This window comes from Camellia sinensis, chromosome 7, assembly GCF_055761805.1.
Source record: "Camellia sinensis isolate YWXY chromosome 7, ASM5576180v1, whole genome shotgun sequence".
Taxonomy (NCBI): domain Eukaryota; kingdom Viridiplantae; phylum Streptophyta; class Magnoliopsida; order Ericales; family Theaceae; genus Camellia; species Camellia sinensis.
The window spans coordinates 159,206,307-159,228,622 of NC_138967.1; the positions used below are offsets into that span (position 1 = coordinate 159,206,307).

Consider the following 22,316-nt stretch of genomic DNA (forward strand, 5'->3'; position numbering starts at 1 on the left):
TTTTTCATCAAATTTGAATTTGATGCTTAATTTGATGCGCCGTTGGAGATGGCCTCATATAGGTCCAACTTTTAGTTTTAGTTTAAAAAAAATAATTAAAAAGTCATTATAAATTGCCATATCATTCTCTCTTTTCCTGGATATCTTTTATAAAAAATCAAAAATTTATTAAAATAACATATTCTTAAATAATGGGACTAACTTCTTTCCCGTCTTTCATCATACTAGAAAGGTATTGTCCGGTTCAGTGGGTCTATTTTTGGATATATTTCGAATTGTTCACATTTTTTGATTTATTGAATATATTATTCTTGAAAAAATCAAATTGATCGGATAACTACAAATTTGAAACAATTTTGTATAAAAAAATAAACGGTGAAAAAATAAACAACTTATACAAAATTTATCCAAACACAGGTTTTTTATTATTCGATTAATTTAATTTTTTTCATAAATTATATATTTAATGAATTTTAAAATATAAAAGATTCCAATTATGAAACCGACCAAAAACCAGCCGAATGAGCTGGACTGAACTGGACAGTCCTTGGAAACAGTCCAGTCCCTTCAATAATTGTGAGTGAATATGGGATATTTTAATATTTGTTTTAAAAAAATTAAGATAAATTATAATAAGTTTTTTTAAAATATAACTCATTTGTATTTTATCTTTCTGAATTTTAAAACTTAATAGTTAATTTCGTTAAAATATTATCTTATTATAATTAATTATTTTATTAGAATTCTATTAGAAATTTATAAAAAAATTAGATCATGAGTAAATCACATAATACATTTATTAAAATTTTAAAACAATAATATATATTATTGATTATTTTAGGATAATAATAATCTTATGTGATAATTTTATTTGTATTTTATCTCTCTTATTTTAGTGGTAAAATTCAAACACAATCACCAGATAAAAGCATTATTATCTTAAAAATTTAATAAATGTGTCATGTATTTTATATATGATCTAATTTTCTATAAATTCATAGCATAATCATTACAAAAATGGTTAACTGTAAGAAGATAAACTTTGAGAAAGTTAATTGTTGAGCTTTTGAAGCTTAAAGGGCAAAATATAATTGGGTAATAGTTTAAGGGGATTTTACTATAATTTACCCAAGAAATTAGAAAAATTACAAAGATAAAAGTTGGGTAAATTATACTTCTCTCTTAAGATTTAGAAAAAAAAAATACAATAAATCTTACAAATTTAACATAATTACATTAGAATCTTGTAAGATTTTAATTCATATAACAGTTGACTCTATTGTTATTATAAATTCATTAGTCGTATGGATGAAAAAAATAATATTTGTCGTCTTTTTTATATTAAAATATATATTTTATCTTATTTATTTTTACATTTTCATACTATCTATATTAATTTTGATCATTTTAATCTTATTAAAAAAATCAATGTAATTATATTAAAATTGTAAAATTTGTAGTATTTTTTTCAAATCTGAATAGATGTAAATGTAATTTACCCATAAAATTTCTTTGTTACTTTATTATTTAACAATTTATATATCTATTTAAAACAAACAAGCAAACAAACAAATAAAAATTTAAAATTATAATATAAAAGAATACCAATTTTCAACCAATTACACCACAGTATCAGTTAATATTCTTCTTCTTCTTTCTTTCTTTTTTTTTCATTTATGGATAAGTACTTAGATGATTAAATCCACAATCCACAACAATTAACTCAAATTTTAAATTTTTAAATCTTTAGATAAAATTAACAAACAATTAAATTAGAAGCTGAAAAGTAAAATCTAAAAGAGGGAACCTAAAAACGTTCAATCTCATAATAATGTCTCTTACTCAAAATATTAGTCCCTTATTTTATTTTTTATTATCTTAAAATATTAATCTCTCTTCAAAAATTAAGTAAAAAAATAATATAAATTTTTTATTTTATCCTTTTCTTAAATTTATAAATAATATAAAAAGTATAATTATGATATTGATATTTTTCAAAAAATATACTATTAAAGGATAATTTTAAAAAATTAATTTTTTTAAAATGTAATAATTATATTATTAAAAAATGGGCAAATTACATATACATCCCTCGAGGTTTGGCTAAATTACAGATACCCCCCTGAGGTTTCGGAAATTACATCCCGCCCCCTGAGGTTTATATTTCATAACAAATTACTCCCTAATTTCTTATGCAAATATAGCATTCAGGGGGAATTCGTAATTTCTCAAACCTCACGGGGACATCTGTAATTTAGCCAAACCTCGAGGGGTGTATATGTAATTTGCCCTAAAAAATATTAAAATTCTTCAAAAGCGGTCATTATTTTGAGACGGAATAAATTGAGTTGGCCGACCATTATTTTGGAACGGAGTAAAAATTGAGTTGCCCGACGTAGCAGCACTGGGACCCTATTATTTTTAAACGAAAATCTGGGGACAATCGCTTGCTCTGCCAACTTGTCTTTGGTATTCACGTTCCCTCTTGAAAAACTTGTCTTTATCACGTGATGACTGTTCTTTCTAGGACTCTTCTGGATTGTTGCTTCAGTTTTATTTTGAGAATAAATTATTTAAGTTAAAAATTTTAAAAATTATTATAAAAAAGCTACTGTATGTGATTGCTCATTTTGATAAAAATTCAAAAATTATTGAAAAAATCGATTCTAAAAATGACCCTTTAGTTTATGCTGTTGTTGCTATGCTATTTGTCATTTTTTGCCTATAATGGTGCTCGACATTGTATATGATTGGCTTTTGAGCATGGATCAAACTTGTTAATGGTCGTTGTTAAGCCTTTTATATTCGGATTGGGTTTCCCTTTAATCTAGAAAGTCCAGAAGTGTGGTTTGAATTTGTAGAATTCATTACGGATCTTATTTCGATAATCTGAATTATTTATGTTGTAAAATTTTTTGTGTATATTATTCATAAAAAAAAATTAAATGGATCATGTTAGGTTTTTTGTAATGTATAACCTTTTCAAAGGTGTATATGGGAGGATTCTTAAATTCTAAGAAATAGATAGTAGAAGAGTTCTCTTTCTCACCATTTGTTATTATTTTACACTATTTCTCACTCAACTTATAAACCAAACATGATGAAAGAGTTCTCTTTCTCATAATTTTTCATCACTTCTCAACAAATTACCCCATCTTAACCCTATCTTAATGGAGCGTCAGATAACAGATGATTACGGGTTGTTTGTCATACAACCAAAAAAATAATTATTTTTTTATTTATTTTGTTTTGTCTTTAGTGATTTTTTTTTAAAATTATGTCAATTTTTTTTTAAAAAAAAATTTAGGCCTATCTTGTGTAGATGAATAAAAAGTTCTAAAAAAAATTGAAAAAATTCGAAATTTTTTTACTAAAGATTTTTTTTAAAAAAAGTTAAGAAATTATTTTGACCCCTTTTTTTGTCCTTTCTAAAGTTGTTTTCGTTTTTTTAAATACATTATTTTTTATTTGTTCTGTCTTTAGTGATTTTTTTTAAAAAAAATTGTGTCAATTTAAAAAAAAAAAAAAAAAATTTGCAGGCCTATCTTGCGTAGATGAATAAAAAGAAGTTTTTTTTTTTACAAAAAAAAAAAAAGAGTTAAAAAAGTAACTATTTTTGAACCCTTTTTTGTCCTGTCTAAAGTTGTTTTCAAATTTTTATTTTATTTCTCACATCCATTTAGGTCTCGTTTCGGAACAGGCTAATTTAGTAACTTTTTGATTATTTGACTAAAATATGAACTAAAAAAACTAGTATGTTTGGGATGACTTTTGACTTTTTACGAAAAAATGTGCAAAAAGTAAAGAGAAAAGAGAATCTTTGACTTTTTTGTATGAGTTATTGGCTTTTTGACTTTTTTAGTAACTTTTTAACTTTTTGACTAAATGTAAAGGTTCCCAAACGGACCTCAGTTGAATAGAAGTCAAAAGTGAAAAACTATTTAAATATTCTAAAAAAAAATTAATAATAATAAAAACAAAAAATAAAAAATAAAAAAAAGGTTCACTAAGAAAACCCAACCCCAAATTTAAGCATAAAGCAGCGGGAAGAAAAAATTGAAATTATGAGAATAGTGATTGGTCTTTAGGCCTCGTTTGGGAACATGTCTTTTTAGTAATTTTTTTATTTTTTAGTTAAAATATGATGTAAAAAACATTAGGCCAAATTTGGCAAGTTGAAAAAAAGTTAAAAAATCAAAAAGTTATTAAAAAATTTAAAAAGTTATCACTATTCACCAAAAGTCAAAAATTACGGCTGCACAACTCCCAATTCTAATTTTCCCATACACCCTAATTTATACAATTTTTTAATACATATTTTTTCATAAAAAGTCAAAAAGTTAACCCAAATATTTATATTTTTTTCCTCAAATTTTTAGTCCAAAAAGATAAAAAGTACACTTATTTAGGACACCCCCAAACAACCCCTAAATTATCACATCACTTTTTTTATTTTTTATTTTTTTGCATAGTATTTTTTCTAAAAAATTAATAACTAAATTAAAATAAGGGTGAATTATATTAATAGTCTCTATAGTTTGGGGTTCATGTTACTTTGGTCCATAACTTTTTAATTATAACACATTTGACTTTAAATTTAGAATCTTGTTCTAAATAAGGATAATTGAAAATACCATTGCTTAATTTTAAGGGCAAAATCGTCAATTTGATAAAATATAAACTAATTTAATAAAAATAAATGTCAAAAAATATTTTAAAATTTTAAAAAATTATTTGTACCCACTAAAGATAAAATTATGTAAAATTGATAAATATTTTAAACATTTATTTATTTATTTTGTCAAATTAATTTTTATTATGTGTTTGGATGATATCATGTAATGAGTGGTTGTTAGAATTTTAATGTGTAATCGATATATTTAATATATGAAATATTTTTAGTTTTGAATTTTTTGATTTAATGAAAATAAAAACAGTCACCCATTACATCATCATTATCCAAACACATAATAAAAATTAATTTGGTAAAACAAATAAATAAATATATAAAAGATTTAACAATTTTACATAATTTTATCTTTAGTGAGTATAAATAATTTTTAAAAATTTAAAAAAAAATTGACATTTATTGTCAAATTAAATTATATTTTATCAAATTAACGATTTTGTCATTAAAATTAAATAATGATATCTTTAATTATTCTTATTTAAAATAAGATTTAAAATTTAAAATTAAATATGTCACAATTAAAAATTTATGAATTAAAGTAACATAAATTTTGAACTATAGAGACCGTTAAATAATCTTTGCCGAAACCATTCTGTCTTTTTCACGTTGCATTTTAAAACCATACAACTGTGCGTTTTGCTCCAAAACGCCAACCTAGCGTTTTTAACCTTTTCCAAAAGAGCCCAAACTTAAAAAAAGTTGACAGAGAGCACAATCACACGCGACCATACAACGTGGATCCAAGAACCTATAAACTTAAAAAAAGAAGTTGACACAAAGAGCACATTCACACGCGACCATACAACGTGGATCCAAGAACCTACAAACTTAAAAAAAGAAGTTGACAGAAAGAGCACAATCACACGCAATTTCCACGGCGAAAATTACGAAGCCTCCGCAACACGCGCAATTCGGTAGACAAAATATATATACTTCTGAATTCTATTCTACAAGATGAACCCAAAAATATAAATAAAAAATAATGGATTTTTCTTTTATACTTGTTTTGTCTTTTTAATTTTTTTTTATTATTATTTTTTTGAACTTCCTAGATTTATCTACCTAAAACGGATTGAAAAAGTAAAGGTTGCATTTGGTTTGGTTTTTAGGGGTTGTTTGAGTGTCTTAAATAAGTGTATTTTTTATTTTTTTGGACTAAAAAGTTAAGAGAAAAAATATAGATATTTGGGTTAATTTTTTGACTTTTTACTGAAAAATATGTATTAAAAAATTATATAAATTAGTGTGTAGGGAAAAATTAAGATTAAAAGTTGTGCAGCTGTAATTTTTGACTTTTGATAAATAGTGATAACTTTTTAACTTTTTGAGTAACTTTTTGACTTTTTTTACACTTCCAAACTTGGCCTTGTAATAAAATTTTGAGACATTATTTTGTGGAAACAGTTTTTAAAATTTTAAAAATTATTTAGCTTTATATTTTAAAAATATCTTTTTTATAAATTTGGAGTTCTGTAGTTTAGGATGATTTGTAATATTTTGGTATATGGGTGAAATAAAAAATAATTGATTGATATGTGTGATGTGAGAGGAGAAAATAAGAGAGAAAAAATAATTGATTAATGTGTAAGATATAAAAAAAGGAAATATAAGAGAGAAAAATTGATTAATTTATGTGTAAGACCATCTCCAATAGTTAGTCAAACCTTTCATCAAATTTGAATTTGATAAAAAATGAGTTCTTTTCTTACTTGAACGGTTGCATCAAATAGGTATTAAATTGAGAATTTCACTTTTTCTTTCTTCAAACTGAGGATAAATGTGTCTTTCATTAAATCACTGTTCATTGCTGTTGCCGGATGTCCCACCAGCTGTTTGTTCGGATGATTACCTCAAAATAAAAATTTGTAAAAAAATTGCACTAGCTGATCTATTGCCCGGTCGACTACCTCAAGACAAAAAAAAAAAAAAAAAATTACACTGGCCGGACATCCGCCCGGTCAGCTGGTGTTTTGGTGAAGTTCCAAAATCTTCCGTTCGAGCACTTAATATCAAAAGAAACTTTTACTCAAATTTGATGAAAAAATTGATGCACTGTTGGAGATACTCTAAGATATGAGAAAATGAGACTAGATAAAAAAAGTGATTGAAAACAATTTTGAGAAAATTATAAACTAAATAAATTTTAGATTTTGTGCTCTCAAAAAATGATTTGAAAGTCTAAATCAAACAAACCATTTTTTTTTTTTTTATAGAATTTTTTAAAAATATTATGGACTATTTTGGGTAGATGGTTAAGAATTAACTTTTTAATTTTTTTAAAAAAATATTTTAAAATGTAAGAAATAATATGAATCAAAACAAGTTGAAAGTTAACACCTTCCTAAAATATCCCTAAAATAAAAAAAAAAATTTGGACAAAAAAATTCTTGTTAAAGTTTCCAAACAGATGAGGATAACAGATAATTTCAAAAGACTGTCGGTGAGGCAAGAGTTGTCCCATATCACAACTCATTAGAGCTAGAATATGAGTGAACAATCTTTTTGACAAATGAATGGTTGAGATCGTTTCAACTGCACAATAATTGAAGGGAGATTTGAAATGGAGACCGGCCCACCTGACTTGCCACATTAAAAAAAAGGAGTCAGATTTTTGTTTTTTCTGATTAGTTTAAAATTATGAAAGTTCATTGTTTTGTTTTTGTTTATAGCAGAAATAACAAATCAGTGATATTTTAAAAAAATAATTATAAATTTACGATAAAATTTATCTATTTTGATGATTAAAATTATAATTTTTTATAAATTTATAATTATTTTAGAAAAATAGCACAGATTTGTAAATTTTCTTTGTTTCTATATTTTTAATATGTGTAAATAAATTTATTTTAAAAAATTGAAGAATAAAATAAGGGTAAATTACACTGACACCTCTTGAGGTTTAGGCTTATTACAATTCCCCCCTCACTTTTTGGAAATTACATCTCCCCTATGAGCTTAAAAGTTTCATTACAAATTCCCCCCTTCAGCAATTTATTTTTCTTAAATACCAATTTTGCCCTCATTAGGTAAATTACATTGACACCCCTCACATTTTAGAAATTACAATCCCCTCCCCAAGGTTTAAAGTAGCATTACCAATTGCCCCCTTGGTTAGTATTAGTTGGAAAAAAAATTCATTAAAAAAAATTAATTGGAAAAAAAAATAATTGAAAAAAATTTTGTTTAAAAATCAACATAAACTCATTTTTTGAATTAACGTTTTTTTTATCAAATTTACAAATTGAAACAACCATTTATAAAGTAAAAAAATTATCAAACAAGTTTTTATGACATTTTTTAAAATTTTTGTAAATATAAATTAAAAATTAAAAACGAAATGGTTACCACACATGCCTCAGATGGTAAAAATGTGGTAAAATTAACAAATAATTAAATAAGTTACCAACGTAAGAAATGACTTATTAAAATATTCTTACGTTATGTATGGTTTGATTTTTAGATTTTTTTTTTAAAAATTAAAAATTAATTTGGTTAAGAAATAAAAAATAAAAAATAATTATCATTTAAGGGTAAAACATAATTATCATTTTAACTTTTGGGTAGGTTATATATATACGTATGGCAGTTTCAATTTAATTCGTAAAAAATTATTTCTAACCACTCGAAAGATAAAAATTATATAAAAATGATAATTATTTTTTATTTTTTATTTCTTAACCAAAATAATTTTTAATTTTTAATTTTTTCTTCAAAAATTCTAAAAATCAAACCATACATATCTTAAGAATCTTTTGATAAGTAATTTCTTATGTTGGTACCTTATTTAATTATTTGTAAATTTTACGACATTTTTACCACCTGAAGCCAGTTTGGTAACCATTTCGTTTTCAGTTTTCAATTTTCAATTTATATTTACAAAAATTTTAAAAAATGTCACAAAAGCTTGTTTGATAATTTTTTTGGTTTATAAATGATTGTCTCAGTTTGTAAATTTGAGGAAAAAACGTAAATTCAAAAAATGAGCTTTCGTTAGTTTTTAAACAGAAATTTAAAAATTTACTAACAAAATTTTTTTCAATTAATTTTTTTTTTCAAATAGTTTTTTTTCCAATTAATTTTTTTTTCAATGAATTTTTTTTCCAACTAATACTAACCGAGGGGGCAATTGATAATGCTACTTTAAACCTTAGGGAGGAGATTGTAATTTCTGAAATGTGAGGGGTGTCAATGTAATTTACTCAATGAGGGCAAATTTGGCATTTAAAAAAAATAAATTGCTGAAGGGGGAATATGTAATGAAACTTTAAACTTCAGGGAGAGATGTAATTTGCAAAAGATGAGAAAGAGATTGTAATAAATTTAAACCTCAGGGGTGTCAATGTAATTTACCCATAAAATAAAGGTGTGGAAAGCAATAGGTGAGGCTTGTAGCCCCAAGAGCACGTTCATTTGTTGGATAAAAAGCGAAGTAGGTAGATTAACGCTGGAAATAAGTTATTTTAATAATTTTTTTAATTTTTTAATTAAGATATGAGATAAAAAAATTAATATATCTGGAATGATTTTTTTAATTTTTTATAAAATGATGTACAAAAAATAAAGAGAAAAGAAATTTTTTGACTTTTTGATATAAGTTGTTGACTTTTTAACTTTTTTTTAATGATTTTTTAATTTTTAGACTAAAATATTGAGTTATCAAACGAGACCTGATTATAAGATTAAAATGTAAGAAAAAAAATAGTGTTGGGTTTTCTTTAAATTCATATTTCAAATTGAGAAAATTTGAAGTGGCGTGGAGATCATGGATCTCGTTTCGATAGTGCAAATTATTCATTTTGTAAGGCTCTTAATACATATTATTCATAAAAAAAAATGAATTTAATATGTTTATTGTAATTTTATATTTTATTTCATTTATTTTTTAAAAAATAACCACAAATATATATTTGAAATATATTATACAATTTTTTTTTTAAAAAAAAATTATAATTATCAAATTGATCTAATTTATTTTATAGATAATAATACATTCGAGACGTTAAAATATGAACCATTTAACTTATCAAAATAATATTCGTAATGGGTTTTACAAATCCATCCATGAGAGAAACTTAAGCCAAAAAGATAATAAACTTAATTTTACCTAATCTCGTTTACTATTCTCATATGAAATTAATTTTACCTAATCTCTTTTTATTTTAGGATTAAATTCGAGCCGTTGATATTCTTTTTTTTGGTTACATTGGAAATAAAACAAGGGACTAAACCCTTTCTTTAGAACGTCCTAACATATCATCAACAAGTAAACTTCTGATCTTGGTTGGGGGTTCTTTCACCACCAACATATCCTTCGGTTGAGTTGCTCCAAGTTTGGCAAGAGCATCAGCACACAGATTACCTTCTTTCCAAACATGTTGGACAGTTCAATTGCATCCTTTGAGTAAAATTTTGGTATCCTCCACTAGATGCTTGTAAGGGCATTTATCTCCTATCTCTTCCTCCAACAGGTGCAAAACTTGAGCTACATCCGTCTCTATGATCACACCATTTAATCCTTGCTGCAGGACAACTATTAATCCCTTATAGACTGCCCATAGTTCTGCTTCCAGACTGGTTCCTGGTTGGAGTCTGCCATAGTAGTCAAAAACCCATGCTCCTCTTTCATCCCTGATCAGGCCTCCAAAGCCTCAATCTTCTCCTGATTTCGTACTGCCATCAATGTTGAGCTTTAGTTGCCCTGTAGGTGGTAGTTTCCAAGAGATAAGTTGATCGGCTGATAAGCTGGTCTAGGAATTGGTACAGAATTGAGGAAAGCTAGATGGATCTCCCTAGAGAAATCTAAAATGTATTTGGCACTCTCTTGGTAACCAGTGAGTTTTCCTTCAAACACAAATAAATTCCTGTTTTTCCAGATTTTCCACAAGGCTACAATAAAAACTAGATACCAAGAGAGGTTTGCATTAAAATGATTTTTATTTTTAGCATTACTCATGATCCATTTCATCCAACTTTTCCTTCACATATCAAGGTACAAATGTCTGTGAAAAAGAGCAAGCCAAACTTCTTTGGCCTTATAACAGTCTCTAAATAGATGTTGGCTGTCCTTAGTCATATTGCAATTGAGGCAGTAAACATCTTGATTTAAGCCTTTGTGCAGTCTCACTTGATTAGTAAGCAATTTGCCATGCCTCACAGTCCACAAGAAACCTTTAAGTTTCTGTGGTAATCTGAGTTTTCACAACCAGTTCCAATCCTCATCATTATCATTCCTGTGCAAAATAAACTCATAGGCAAATGAGATAGTAAAAGCCCTATCTGGAGCCCCTTTTCACATAGGGATATCCCTGTGTATATTACTTGAAGGAACAGATTTCAGGATTGTATTAGCCAAGTGGGGTGGGAATTTGTTAATCACAATAGCCTCATCCCAATTACCATCGTCTGCTAGCAGCTCTCTCACATTATCATAAGCTGTGACATTTCTCTGATAGGGAGGATTAGTACTTGAGACAGTTATCTCAAAGGAACATTCTCCACAACACCAATCTTTCTAGACATTGACAATGTTCCCATCACCCACTTCCCATTTCACAGCTCTTCTCAAAAAATTTATGGTGGTCAAAATGCCTCTCCAAACATGAGATGCATTTCTCCATTTTTTCTAGTCATGGAAAGAAGTTTTAGATAAGTATTTCTTTTGAAATAGATCACACCATAGTCCTTCTTTCTTGCTGATGAGATTCCATCCTAGTTTAGAGAGCAAAACAAGGTTTCTATCCCTTGCTTTTTTGATCCCTAAACCTCCTTTCTTTTTCATATTGCACACCACATCCCAATTAACAAGATGTATTTTGTTTTTCTCCATGGTATCACCCCAGAGAAAGTTCTTGTTCAGTTTGTCAGTGTCATTACAAACAGATTTAGGAAGGAGCATAGTTTGCATAGTGTAACTAGGAATAGCAGAAGTCACAAATTTGATGATAGTAGCTCTACCAGCCATGGATAGGGTAATAGCTTTCCATCCAGACAATCTTTTTTGCATTTTACTCACAATGTCATTGAACAACCCTCTATTCATTCTACCATGTAACAGGGGCACACCCAAGTATTTCCCTAAATCCTGAGTAAGAGGAATCCCACAGAGAGTACTCAGTTCTCTAGCTTTCCTTCCATCAACATTAGGAGAGATAAAGAGCTTAGACTTATGTGAGTTAATTTTCAGACTAGAGATACAGCAGAACTCATTCATAACCTCTCTGATTGTCTCACAGGTGGTTATATTAGCCTGCCCGAATAGCATAAGATCATCAGCAAAGAGGAGATGAGTCAGGACTGGCCCTCATCTAGTAATTTCCACACCTTTCTAGCTTTTCTTCTTTGCTTTAAAACTGATCATATTTTACAGTCTTTCAAGACAAAGAACAAACAGATAGGGAGAGAGGGGGTCTCCTTGCCTCAAACCTCTAAGAGGTTTAAACTCCTTCAGAGGTTCTTCTTCCCAAAGGATAACAGTGCTAACCAAAGTAACACAACACATAATGAGCTCAATAAGGTTATTGTCCAAGTTAAATTCCTCCAGGGTTTGTTTAAGAAAGTCCTAAGAAATATTATCATAAGCTTTTTCCAAGTCAATTTTTAAAATGATACCACCCTTCTTACCTTTCTTAAGATTCAAAGTATGTAAAATTTCTCGAGACATAATAATGTTATCACAGGTATTTCTACCTGGGATGAAACTGCTTTGATTAGGTCTCACAATCTTATTCAGAAAAGGTCTGATCCTACTAACAAGAAGTTTAGATATGATTTTGTAAGAAACATTGCATAAGCTAATAGGTCTGAACTGTTTAATATTCTCAGGATTGTCAATCTTAGGAATCAAAGCCACTAAGGTTTTGGTGACATCACTAGGGATGTGATTAGTTTGAAAACAGTTTTTAACAGACAGACTTACCAATAACAGACCAAAAATTATGATAGAAAACAGCCTGGAACCCATCACATCCAGGGGCTTTAAAAGCACCAATGTGCTTCATAGTCCTCTACACCTCATCATCAGTGATAGCTTTAGTACGTTTAGTATTATCCTCAAGAGTTAGCTTGCAAGCCACCAGATTGTTCCAGTGCTCCAAAGAGCAGTTGGGGGTCTGGTTAAAGAGATTCGTAAAGTAATTAAGAATCAAGTCTTTAAGTTGATCAGGTTGGTCCACCCAATCTCTATTGTCATTCTTAAGCATATCAATCTTCCTTCTCTTACGTTTGGCCAGAGTAGTAAGGGGAAAAAACCTAGTGTTTCTCTCACCTTGAGTAATCCATTTGGCTCTAGATTTTTGGAACCATAGTAGCTCCTCTGGATAAAGAATTTTGTTATATTGATCCACAAGATCAATTTCAAGATTGTGGAGATTATAAGAGTAATTATGAGCTTGGGATTGTTGAATCCCTTCAATTCTCCCCAACAACCATCTCTTCCTTCTGAAAATGTTACCAAAGACCTTTTTATTCCAAATACTAGCATCATGGGCTAGAGTTTCAAGTTTTTTACTCAGAGAGGGGGCTAGTTTATCCCAGCTATTAGTCACCACAGAATTAAAGTCCTTATGAGTAATCTAGGCTGCCAAAAATTTAAATGGTTTACAAGAAGGATTGAAAGGAGACTTACCTTGAGTGAATACCATCATGGGAGAGTGGTCTGAGTATGTACGAGGAAGGTTCCAAACAGATCCATCAGGAAAAGTGGTTCTCCATTCAATATTACACATTGCTCTATCCAGTCTAACTATTGTGTTGGCCCAGCCTTTTCTGTTGTTACTCCAAGTCAGTCGTGGACCAATACATTCCAAGTCCATGAGATTGCAGTTGTTAAGTCTTTCATTAAATTTCCTACTTCTTCTCTGATCTTGGCTTATACTCTGACTGTTGGATTGGTATAGGCCTCTTTTTTCACTAGCAGAGGTGAAATCATTAAAATCACCAGCTACTAGCCAAGGCTCCTTCATAGATTGAGCAATGGCCTCAAGGTGATCCCAAAGCTCATCTCTCTTCCTGGCATTGGGGCTTGCATAGACAGCTGAAAGTAACCAGTCTTGATAGTCTTGTCTAGAAATAGCAGTTGTGATTTGTTGTGAACTACCCTCAACAACTCGCACATTTACTAGAATGGGATTCCAGAGCATCCAGATACCGCCACTCCGGCCAACTAGGTCAACATGAGCTGAAGCATTAAACCCCATACAGTTGAAGAACATCTCCATAGCTGTAAGCTCTACTTTGGTTTCTATGAGCACAATAATTTCGGGTTTATGGATTTGGACTAACTCTCTCAAAGTTTGTTTGAATTTCTTGTTACCTGCCCCTTTACAATTCCAAACAAGCAGATCCATGGAAGGTATATAATGAGAGGGTAACAGGTTTTGATCATATAGCTTCAGATAGCCCCTGATGGCTTGGAGGTTTTCGTCCATCGACTTGAGTGGAGTCATTGAGAGGTAGTGACACTCTTGGCTTGCATCTACTTGTCTCCATGGGTGGATTCTCAACTTTGCTCCTTCGTTCCTCCATTCGGAGGTGATGAGGTAAAGCATTTCTTTGCCTGGTGTTAAGTACACCAGCACTCTGTCTTGGATCATATTGTGCGTCGCTGTGGGGTAGTTCTCTTTTTCCTCTTCCATGTTTGTCTGGGGGTTCTCTTACCCTGGGTTCAGTGGTGTTCACTATAACTTGGTTAAGATGGGATGGAGGTAATGGGCCTATGAGCTGATTAGAAGCTTGGTTGCCCTCTACTACTTGCAGGGAGATTGGTGCTTGCTCTGAAAAGTTCTGAGGTAATGATGTCTCACCTATCCCCAGCTCTGCCTCTTGATTTGTAATCTCCATGTCAGTATCCTTTTTCTTTCTAAGTCTAATCTCTTCTAGCTTTTTAGCTTTAGTCATAGCAGAGTGGTTGGACTCATTCTTCCTCTTATATGGTCGTGATCTGTATTTGAATCCCCCTTCCATTTGGGCTTTCCCTCTTCGGCCCGTGTCATTCCCCACTTGGGCTTTGTTGCCTTTGGGATATTCTCCCTCTTCTTGTAATGCTTCAAACCTATTTCTTTGTTGAGTGTTATCTCTTTTTGAGTTTGGGCCTTTGACAGACTTGGGGACTGTCATCCACGGCCCAAATTTGGATGGGCTGGGATCAAGGCTGTGTGAGGCCTCTAGATGTTCTTCATTCCCAACAGCAACTGGTCCCTGTGATATTGTCTCCGCATGATCCCATCACTGCAACTGTCCCTCAGGTGACCTACTGTCACGACCCAAACCCACCCTTAAAAGTTTGGTTCATGACCGGCCTGTACATAGGCCTCAAAACAGAATTTTAAAATAATATTTAACCAAAAACGGGGCCTTAAGTGGAAGCAATATTAATAAAAGACAACATCCATTGAGCTTGTGCATACATGATGGCTTAATTAGATTTAAGCATTTAAATACACTCCCATATGTACATGTACAATCATAGAATTTATATAGATCTCACACACACTTACATAAGACTTAATAATTTATATGACTCCCAACACAAATTAAGGCCTCCACACGGAGGCATACCCCAGGTGACTTGGCAGACTGGTGAACCTCAGTCCAACTCTAGTGTCAATCTCCGATGGCTCACCTACAGAAATATACATAAAACGGAATGAGCAAAGTTCAGTGAATAATAGCAATGTAAGGAGGTGAGTTAAACAAGCATAGACTTAGAGAATGTAAATATGCATATCAAACCGTACACAGATCTTATTCATAATCATATTTTAAAACAGCCTCAGGCCTACATGTAATACAGAAAGGCCTCGGGCCCATATATAATACAGAATGGCCTCGACCCATATATGATACAAAACAGCTTTAAGCCCAGATATGATACAGATCGTCTTTAAGCCCAGATATGATACAGATCGGCTTTAAGCCCAGATAACACAGAACGGCCTCAGGCCCATATAAGATACAGAGTGGCCTTAAGCCCACAGATAATACAGAACGACCTCAGGCCCACATAACGACAGCTGTCTATACATTGTAGGGTAGGTAGAACATCGACATGTACACTACCTCCCTTGGCCTCTGGCCATGAATCATAATCAATTTACATCATAACGGCCTCAGGCCTAACAGATTATATAGAGCGACCTTAGGCCTAACAGATTATATAGGATGGCCTCAGGTCCAGTAGTAGCAAAGCAGAATAATCCCAGATTCTTAAGGATACCATTACTCAATAGTGCATATAGATTTTCCCATGGTTTATTATAAGTCAACATAGTTGTCTTGCGAATGATAGAACATTAATAATAACTATTAACAGAAGGCAAGTGTATCACTACATTAATAGGGACAAAACAATTTGCATCATAATGGCCTCGGGCCCACGTCTATTACTAGGGACAGAACGACCTTAAGTCCATATAAATGCCATTAAGGTAATCAAAGCATAATATCAATTAAGTTAATCAAAGCACAATATCAATGGGACAGGCCATTCACAATTAACAATACTTAAATCATAATCACAGGAAGTAAGTGAAACATATCGTTACATTACTATTACTCACAGTGATCAGCTCCCGGTAGTAATGGGACGATGTCCTCGTCTCGACCTACAAGCACAGTGCACAACACATAATATGAGATTATAATCGATCCTTTGCTTATTCTCTTTGATCATTTAATCAATTAGCCATGGTGGTACCAAGCTCATTATTCCTTAATAAGTTATAATCCATGTCTCAGAAAATAGGGGGAATTGATAGGAAAATGGATCGGACGGAGAAATGATACAAAACCGGTGGATAGGAAGTGAGCAACTCTCACTAATTTGGGCATATCTATTTCTGTACTAAGAATTTGGGGGTGATACCACTACCATTGGAAACTACACTTCTGGGGCTTGATTTTAGGCTCAAGAATCACTCAAAACGGAGTCCAGATACAAAAGATATGCTTATTTGAAGTTACCAAGTATAAGCTGAAACAGGGTTGGCCGCGCGTGCGCCCAGCTGGACCGCTCGTGCGGTGCCCATGGCCGCTCGTGCGGTCTGGGCAAAATCAGACCGTCCGAAAATGGTTGTATAATTTGGAACCTCTCCTTTTCAAAATCAAACCTCAATTTCATGTAAATCAAAGCCTAAAACTCTTTAATACATGATGAATTTCACATTATTAGCTTCCATCAAAGATCATAACCCCAAAATACTACTCATATTCCCAAGCACAAGAACAAGATTAAGAACTAAAACACAAAAATATAGAGTGGACATGGTTTGGGGTCCAAAGTTCACTTTCATGGTGGAATTCTTCTTTAGCCTCTTGAAGAACCATAACCCATACACACAATCATAGATAACCCAAGAACTCACTCTTTAGTTTATGATCTTCAAGTGTTGAGAGGAAGAATCTTACCTTAAACCTTTTCCATCACTTGTTTTTGCATAACTATGATGAATTCAAGCCAAGTCTTTAATGTCTTCTTCCATTTCTTCTCTTTGAGTTCTCTCTCCCCCCCCTCTCTCTTACGTATCATCCTCTCTCCTCCTCCAGATATTTTTGGGCTCTAAGAGATGAGTTCAACTCCTCCTCTCACATACATATATACATTAAAATATACACACACATAAGTTTAACACAATAGGGCGAGCCAAACGCGGCCTTACGAATCGCACGAAATCAAATTTCAATTAAACTTCTCAGGTGATTCTAAAAATTGTGCTGATCATAAATATGTCTTCTGTTCTGGTTTCTGAAGCCTCTAAGGCCTTCAATTTGCAGTACAAAATAAACCACCCAAACGTGCTTTAACAAATCAGACAAATTAGATTTCCAATTAATTTTTCCAAATAGTTCTAAAAATTCCCATTAACATACCCAAGTACTCAATTTTGATTTTTGAACCCGTAAAGGTCGGTAATTTCAATTCTAAAGTCGTAGCTCAGCAGATAATTCCTCGGTCAGAACAGATATCATTAAATTAAAAGGCATTAACCCACAAGGGCATAAAGACAATTTCTGATACGGATTTTGGGGTCGTTACACCTACCCTGCCACAGGAAAAGCAAAATAAGTGCAAATGTTCATATTCAACATTATATATGTATTTACCTATCGCGATTTGGGAGATTAGTGGCTTGCGAAGGTCTATTTTAACGTAAACCCGAGCATATCCTCTTCTTGCTACCATGGCTGTGTTGATGTCAATCTTTAGTGGAGTTCCTAACACCTTCGCGATGTGAAGTAGAACTTTCTCATTATAGTATTCTATGGGCAGATTAGGAAACCTCACCCACATTGCTGTAGTATCCTTCTCCACCTTATCCGATTTAAAATTTTGTTGCCATCTTTTAACAGTTACAAAATGATCTAGGGCTACCCATGGTTTGCCCGTGATTACCTTAGTATAATATTCTATAATATCAAATTTAACGATAAAAAAACCATGTCCAATATCTAGGACTTCCAAATTGCCTTGAAGACCCCAAATATTTGTGACTTTGGCCATAAACAACTTATAGCCTATAATTTTCCCCAAAAGTCGTACAATCAAACATTTCCTCCACGGTTCTTTGACTTTCTTCAACAAGTTGGTTGGGATCGTGACTTTGGAGAATCCATCTCACTCCTTCGCCATAGCCTCATTCTCTTTCTCAAATAGATCTGTGATTGTTGGTTCATCCTCATCAGAGGAAAGAGACTCCACATCGCAATCGAAGTTCTTTTCATTCACAGTTTTGTTGAATCTTGAACGCATGAGGGCTTGTTTGAAAGATTTTGGGGCTTCAAAAACCTCAGCAGTTGCTTGGTTATCAGCAATAGCAGGTTCCCCATTTTGAGAGTCTTTGTCCTCCGCCATGGCTTTAGGGCTTTGAGGTTTAGAACTGAGGTCACCGTTGTTGGTTTCCTGTGACACAGCTTAACCCATGACTGCATCTTCATGATCAGTAGTGCTTTTGATCTTCTTGGTGCTCTGGATTAGGTGATCCTTTTCCTCCGTTGAGCACCCATGATCATTTCTCCGTTAACAGAGTTGCAGAGCATTGCTAACGGTCATTTTGTGACTTTTTAGCCGTTGATATTCACATGGCTCACATGAATGACAAGTTATTTACTGCCCAGGGTACGATCAACAATGGATTGTTGGAGCCATTAATTCGAAAAATTATTGATTAGTCCTGGACACTACATACTATGCTTCAAGTTAATCATAAATTCTTATGTCTTTTTATGTTTTCTAATTATTTAATGTAAAATTGTAAATCTTGTCTTCTTTATCAATGACAATATACATGTAGAACGTCACGTGATACTATTTCTGAATCAACCAATAACTTCTTGAATAATTCAAGTGGCCGACATGAATAGTTGTCGTTTGGCATAAATATTTTTAGTAAACTTTTTGGAGTTGAGACTTTTTTAGTTTGAAACTAAGCCTTAGTTTGGCATTGGCTTTTTTAGTTGGCTTTTTTGTGTTGAAACTTTTTTAGCCTTATTTGGTTTGGCTTTTTTTTGGTTTTTTTGACTTTTGTGAGAGAAAAAGTGTAATGATTATAGTTTGAACGTGACATTTTGTCTTATTAGCTTATATAGCCAATTTTGTTTTTGCTTTTGTTTTTGTTTTTGTTTTTGTGCTTTTTTAACCAAAACTACATAACTAAACGAAGCCTAAAAAATATATTTCAGTTGGATTTTTGGGAACAAGCTTTTTTAGTAACTTTTTGGCTTTTTGGCTGATGTAAAAAAAACTAGTATGTTTGGGATGACTTTTTGGATTTTTTACAAAAAGATGTGTCAAAAGTAGAGAGAACAAGGAATCTTTGACTTTTTGATATAGGTTGTTGGCTTTTTAATTTTTTTAGTGACTTTTTGACTTTTTGGCTAAAAAAGCCACTTGCCAAATGAGGCCTAAATATGACATTTTATTTTATTAATTTATTTAACTTATTTTGTGCTTATTTAGTCCAAAAAACCCTAACCAAACGAAGCCTTAAAGGCAGACAGATAGAGCCGTTGATTCACGGGACTAGCATGATTGAGAAATTGGCCTCGTTTGGGAAGTTAGTTATTTTAGTATGCTGTTTTAGTTTTTGGCTAGTTTAGTAGATTAAAATATTTGTATTTGGGAAGAAAATTGGATTTTTTTGTAGTTGGGTGTGATGTTTGTGAGAAAAAAAAATAAATGATTATGGGTTTAATGTGATATTTTATCTTATTGATTATTTTAACATATTTGTTCTTTTTATAAATTTTAACCCAAAAAACTAACAAAATCATTTGCCAAACACCCCATTATTTCCTGTCCCTAAGCGTGCTCGCGGGGATTGGCGTGGATCAAATGACTTTTCATTCTCTATTTGCCTGAATAGAAAGTGGTACTACATGCACTAATTAGTGTACTAACACTAGTTATTACAATATTATTGATCCCACTCATTATACAAATTACAAATACAAAAATATCTTAAATTATGCCACATCATCAATTGGTACATTAGTTAGTACACTAATTGGTGCCTATAGTATTATTCATTTTTAGAAGGATGTGAATTAGTTTGGTTGTTTGGCTTTACTATTTTGAGCTTTTTTTTTGGAATTATTTTTCAGTAATTCTTTATTATTTTAGACTTAAATTTTTGGGTAAATTACAAAACATCTCTTGAGATTTGCTTAAAATACAGATTGCCCTTTGTGATTTAAAAAATTATAAATATTCTTTTGTTAGAATTTTTTATTTAACAGAATTAACTAAAAAAATAAAATTCTTAATTGCTCTCCTATACAATAATAAAATTACCTAAATTATTAATTGAAACATATTTTTAACATCTTAAAAAACTTTTAATTGAATTGATGATTTATTAATAAAATGGACGATTTGTTATAAAATTAGAAATCTTAGGAGGTGCAATGTAATTTCCAGAATCACAGGGGGGCGATTTGTATTTTAATCAAATCTCAATGACGTATTTGTAATTTACCCTAAATTATTTTATTATTTATTTTTATAATAAAAGTAAAGGCCTAAATTTTAATTTTCATAAATAGTAATACAGGGTTTACGTACGAATGAATTTGATATATAAATTAATTTTGTGAGTAAAATTCGAGATAATAGTGCTGTTAATAAATTTTTTGGAAAGGAAAATTATACTATCCAAAAAAAGAAAATCAAAACATCCAGCATTATATGTTTATATGACAAACAAATCCTAGTTTTTAATTTGAATTTTTGTGATTTATGGACTTCTATTACGAATTTTGTGGGTGTTGATTTTTGACCACACAACCAAACGGGAAACTCAGCTGGAGAGGATCGACAGAATAGATTAAGTCCAAACAACCTGTCATAGAAAGATGAGAATCCGGCAGTGGTTCATCCACCCGAGAGCACTCCGATGCTCAAGTCAGTAATCCAAATATCTCTTAAAGATAGCAAATTGTGCTTAACTCACAATATAAAACTTACTGCTCACAGTATCTCACATGTACCTGAGACCCACGAGAGGTGCCTTGCTTTTATAGCCAGCACTGACCTGATCCCTGTAGAAGCCTCTCTTCAGTGGACTCAGGCTCAATGCTCATCTTGGACTCTTAGCTAGAGAAGGATAAACCCCCTTAGAGCTTTATCTTTATCCAAACTAAGATCCTTTCCTGTTCTAGGACTCTTGTCCCTTATCTGCTTATTTCAGATTCCGGTATCTCTGCAGATAACCTCGGCCTAGCCAAGATCATCTCGGCGCATGACCAAGCCACGTGGCACCTCGGCTGACACTTCGGCACCACCTTAGTCATGTACTGTCATTCATAAAATGTGTCCCTACAACTGCCCCTAGGTTCTATTACATCGGCAATCTAAGGTGATGAAACCTACATCGTTTCTTTCTATAGAACGTCGGCTCAAATTTCATTCCTTCTCCCTGACCAAGATCATTACTCGTCGGCTTCACGTACCCAGGACTCAACTGTCCACTTCTATTAAGGATAAAAAATGAAGAACCCTGTTTATTTAAGCATCTCATTCAGGATTGCTTCGGTAGCCGAGGTCCTTACTTGATTACTTCAAGAATTTGAAGAGTTCTAACTGCGCATGAGTTGTCACGCACAGTCTTTCCAACTATTTTGTCCATGCGTCCCTTTCTCATTGGTTCGTACTTGACACGCGCTATCATGTCGCATCGCTTCTGTCCATGCCGCCTAACAAGCACGTTATCCAAGGCAGATTCATTATATTTTGCCGCCTTTTCATGTTTTTAACAAAACTCCTTCCCTTCTCTCTCCGTCCTTTCACATTTGTAATTACAATCTCTCTCCCTGTGCTCAGACTTTCTGTCTCTAAACTTTCAAAATCCTCCATTTTCGTGCTTTCGAGTTCTCTGCAATCGCTGCAATCATCTCCTCCGGCGAGCTTTTCGTCGTCTATTTCTGGCAAGTCTTGTTTTGGCATTCATTTTGTCAGCTTCACTTGGTGAGTCTTTAATTTTCTTCTTTTAACTTCTGTTTTTTACTATTCTTGGTCATGTTCTTCAATACAACTTCCTTTTGAATTTTGCTATATGTTTGACTCCATACCTGTTTTTGTGGAATCTGTATCTGTATACTCTGTTTCTATCTTCATGCTTTGGTCATCTTTTCTTGT

At 31.7% G+C, this 22,316-nt stretch overlaps 1 protein-coding gene across 1 annotated transcript; it reads right to left on the reverse strand.

Annotated features, from left to right (window-relative positions):
- Positions 1 to 12,693: 12,693 nt before the first annotated feature.
- LOC114304080 (uncharacterized) lies at positions 12,694 to 13,905 on the reverse strand. The gene is made up of 2 exons (XM_028249253.2): positions 13,314 to 13,905; positions 12,694 to 13,208 (listed from the first exon to the last, which is right to left on the reverse strand). The coding sequence occupies exons 1-2, from the start codon at positions 13,903 to 13,905 to the stop codon at positions 12,694 to 12,696; spliced, it is 1,107 nt and encodes a 368-aa protein (XP_028105054.2).
- Positions 13,906 to 22,316: the final 8,411 nt, after the last annotated feature.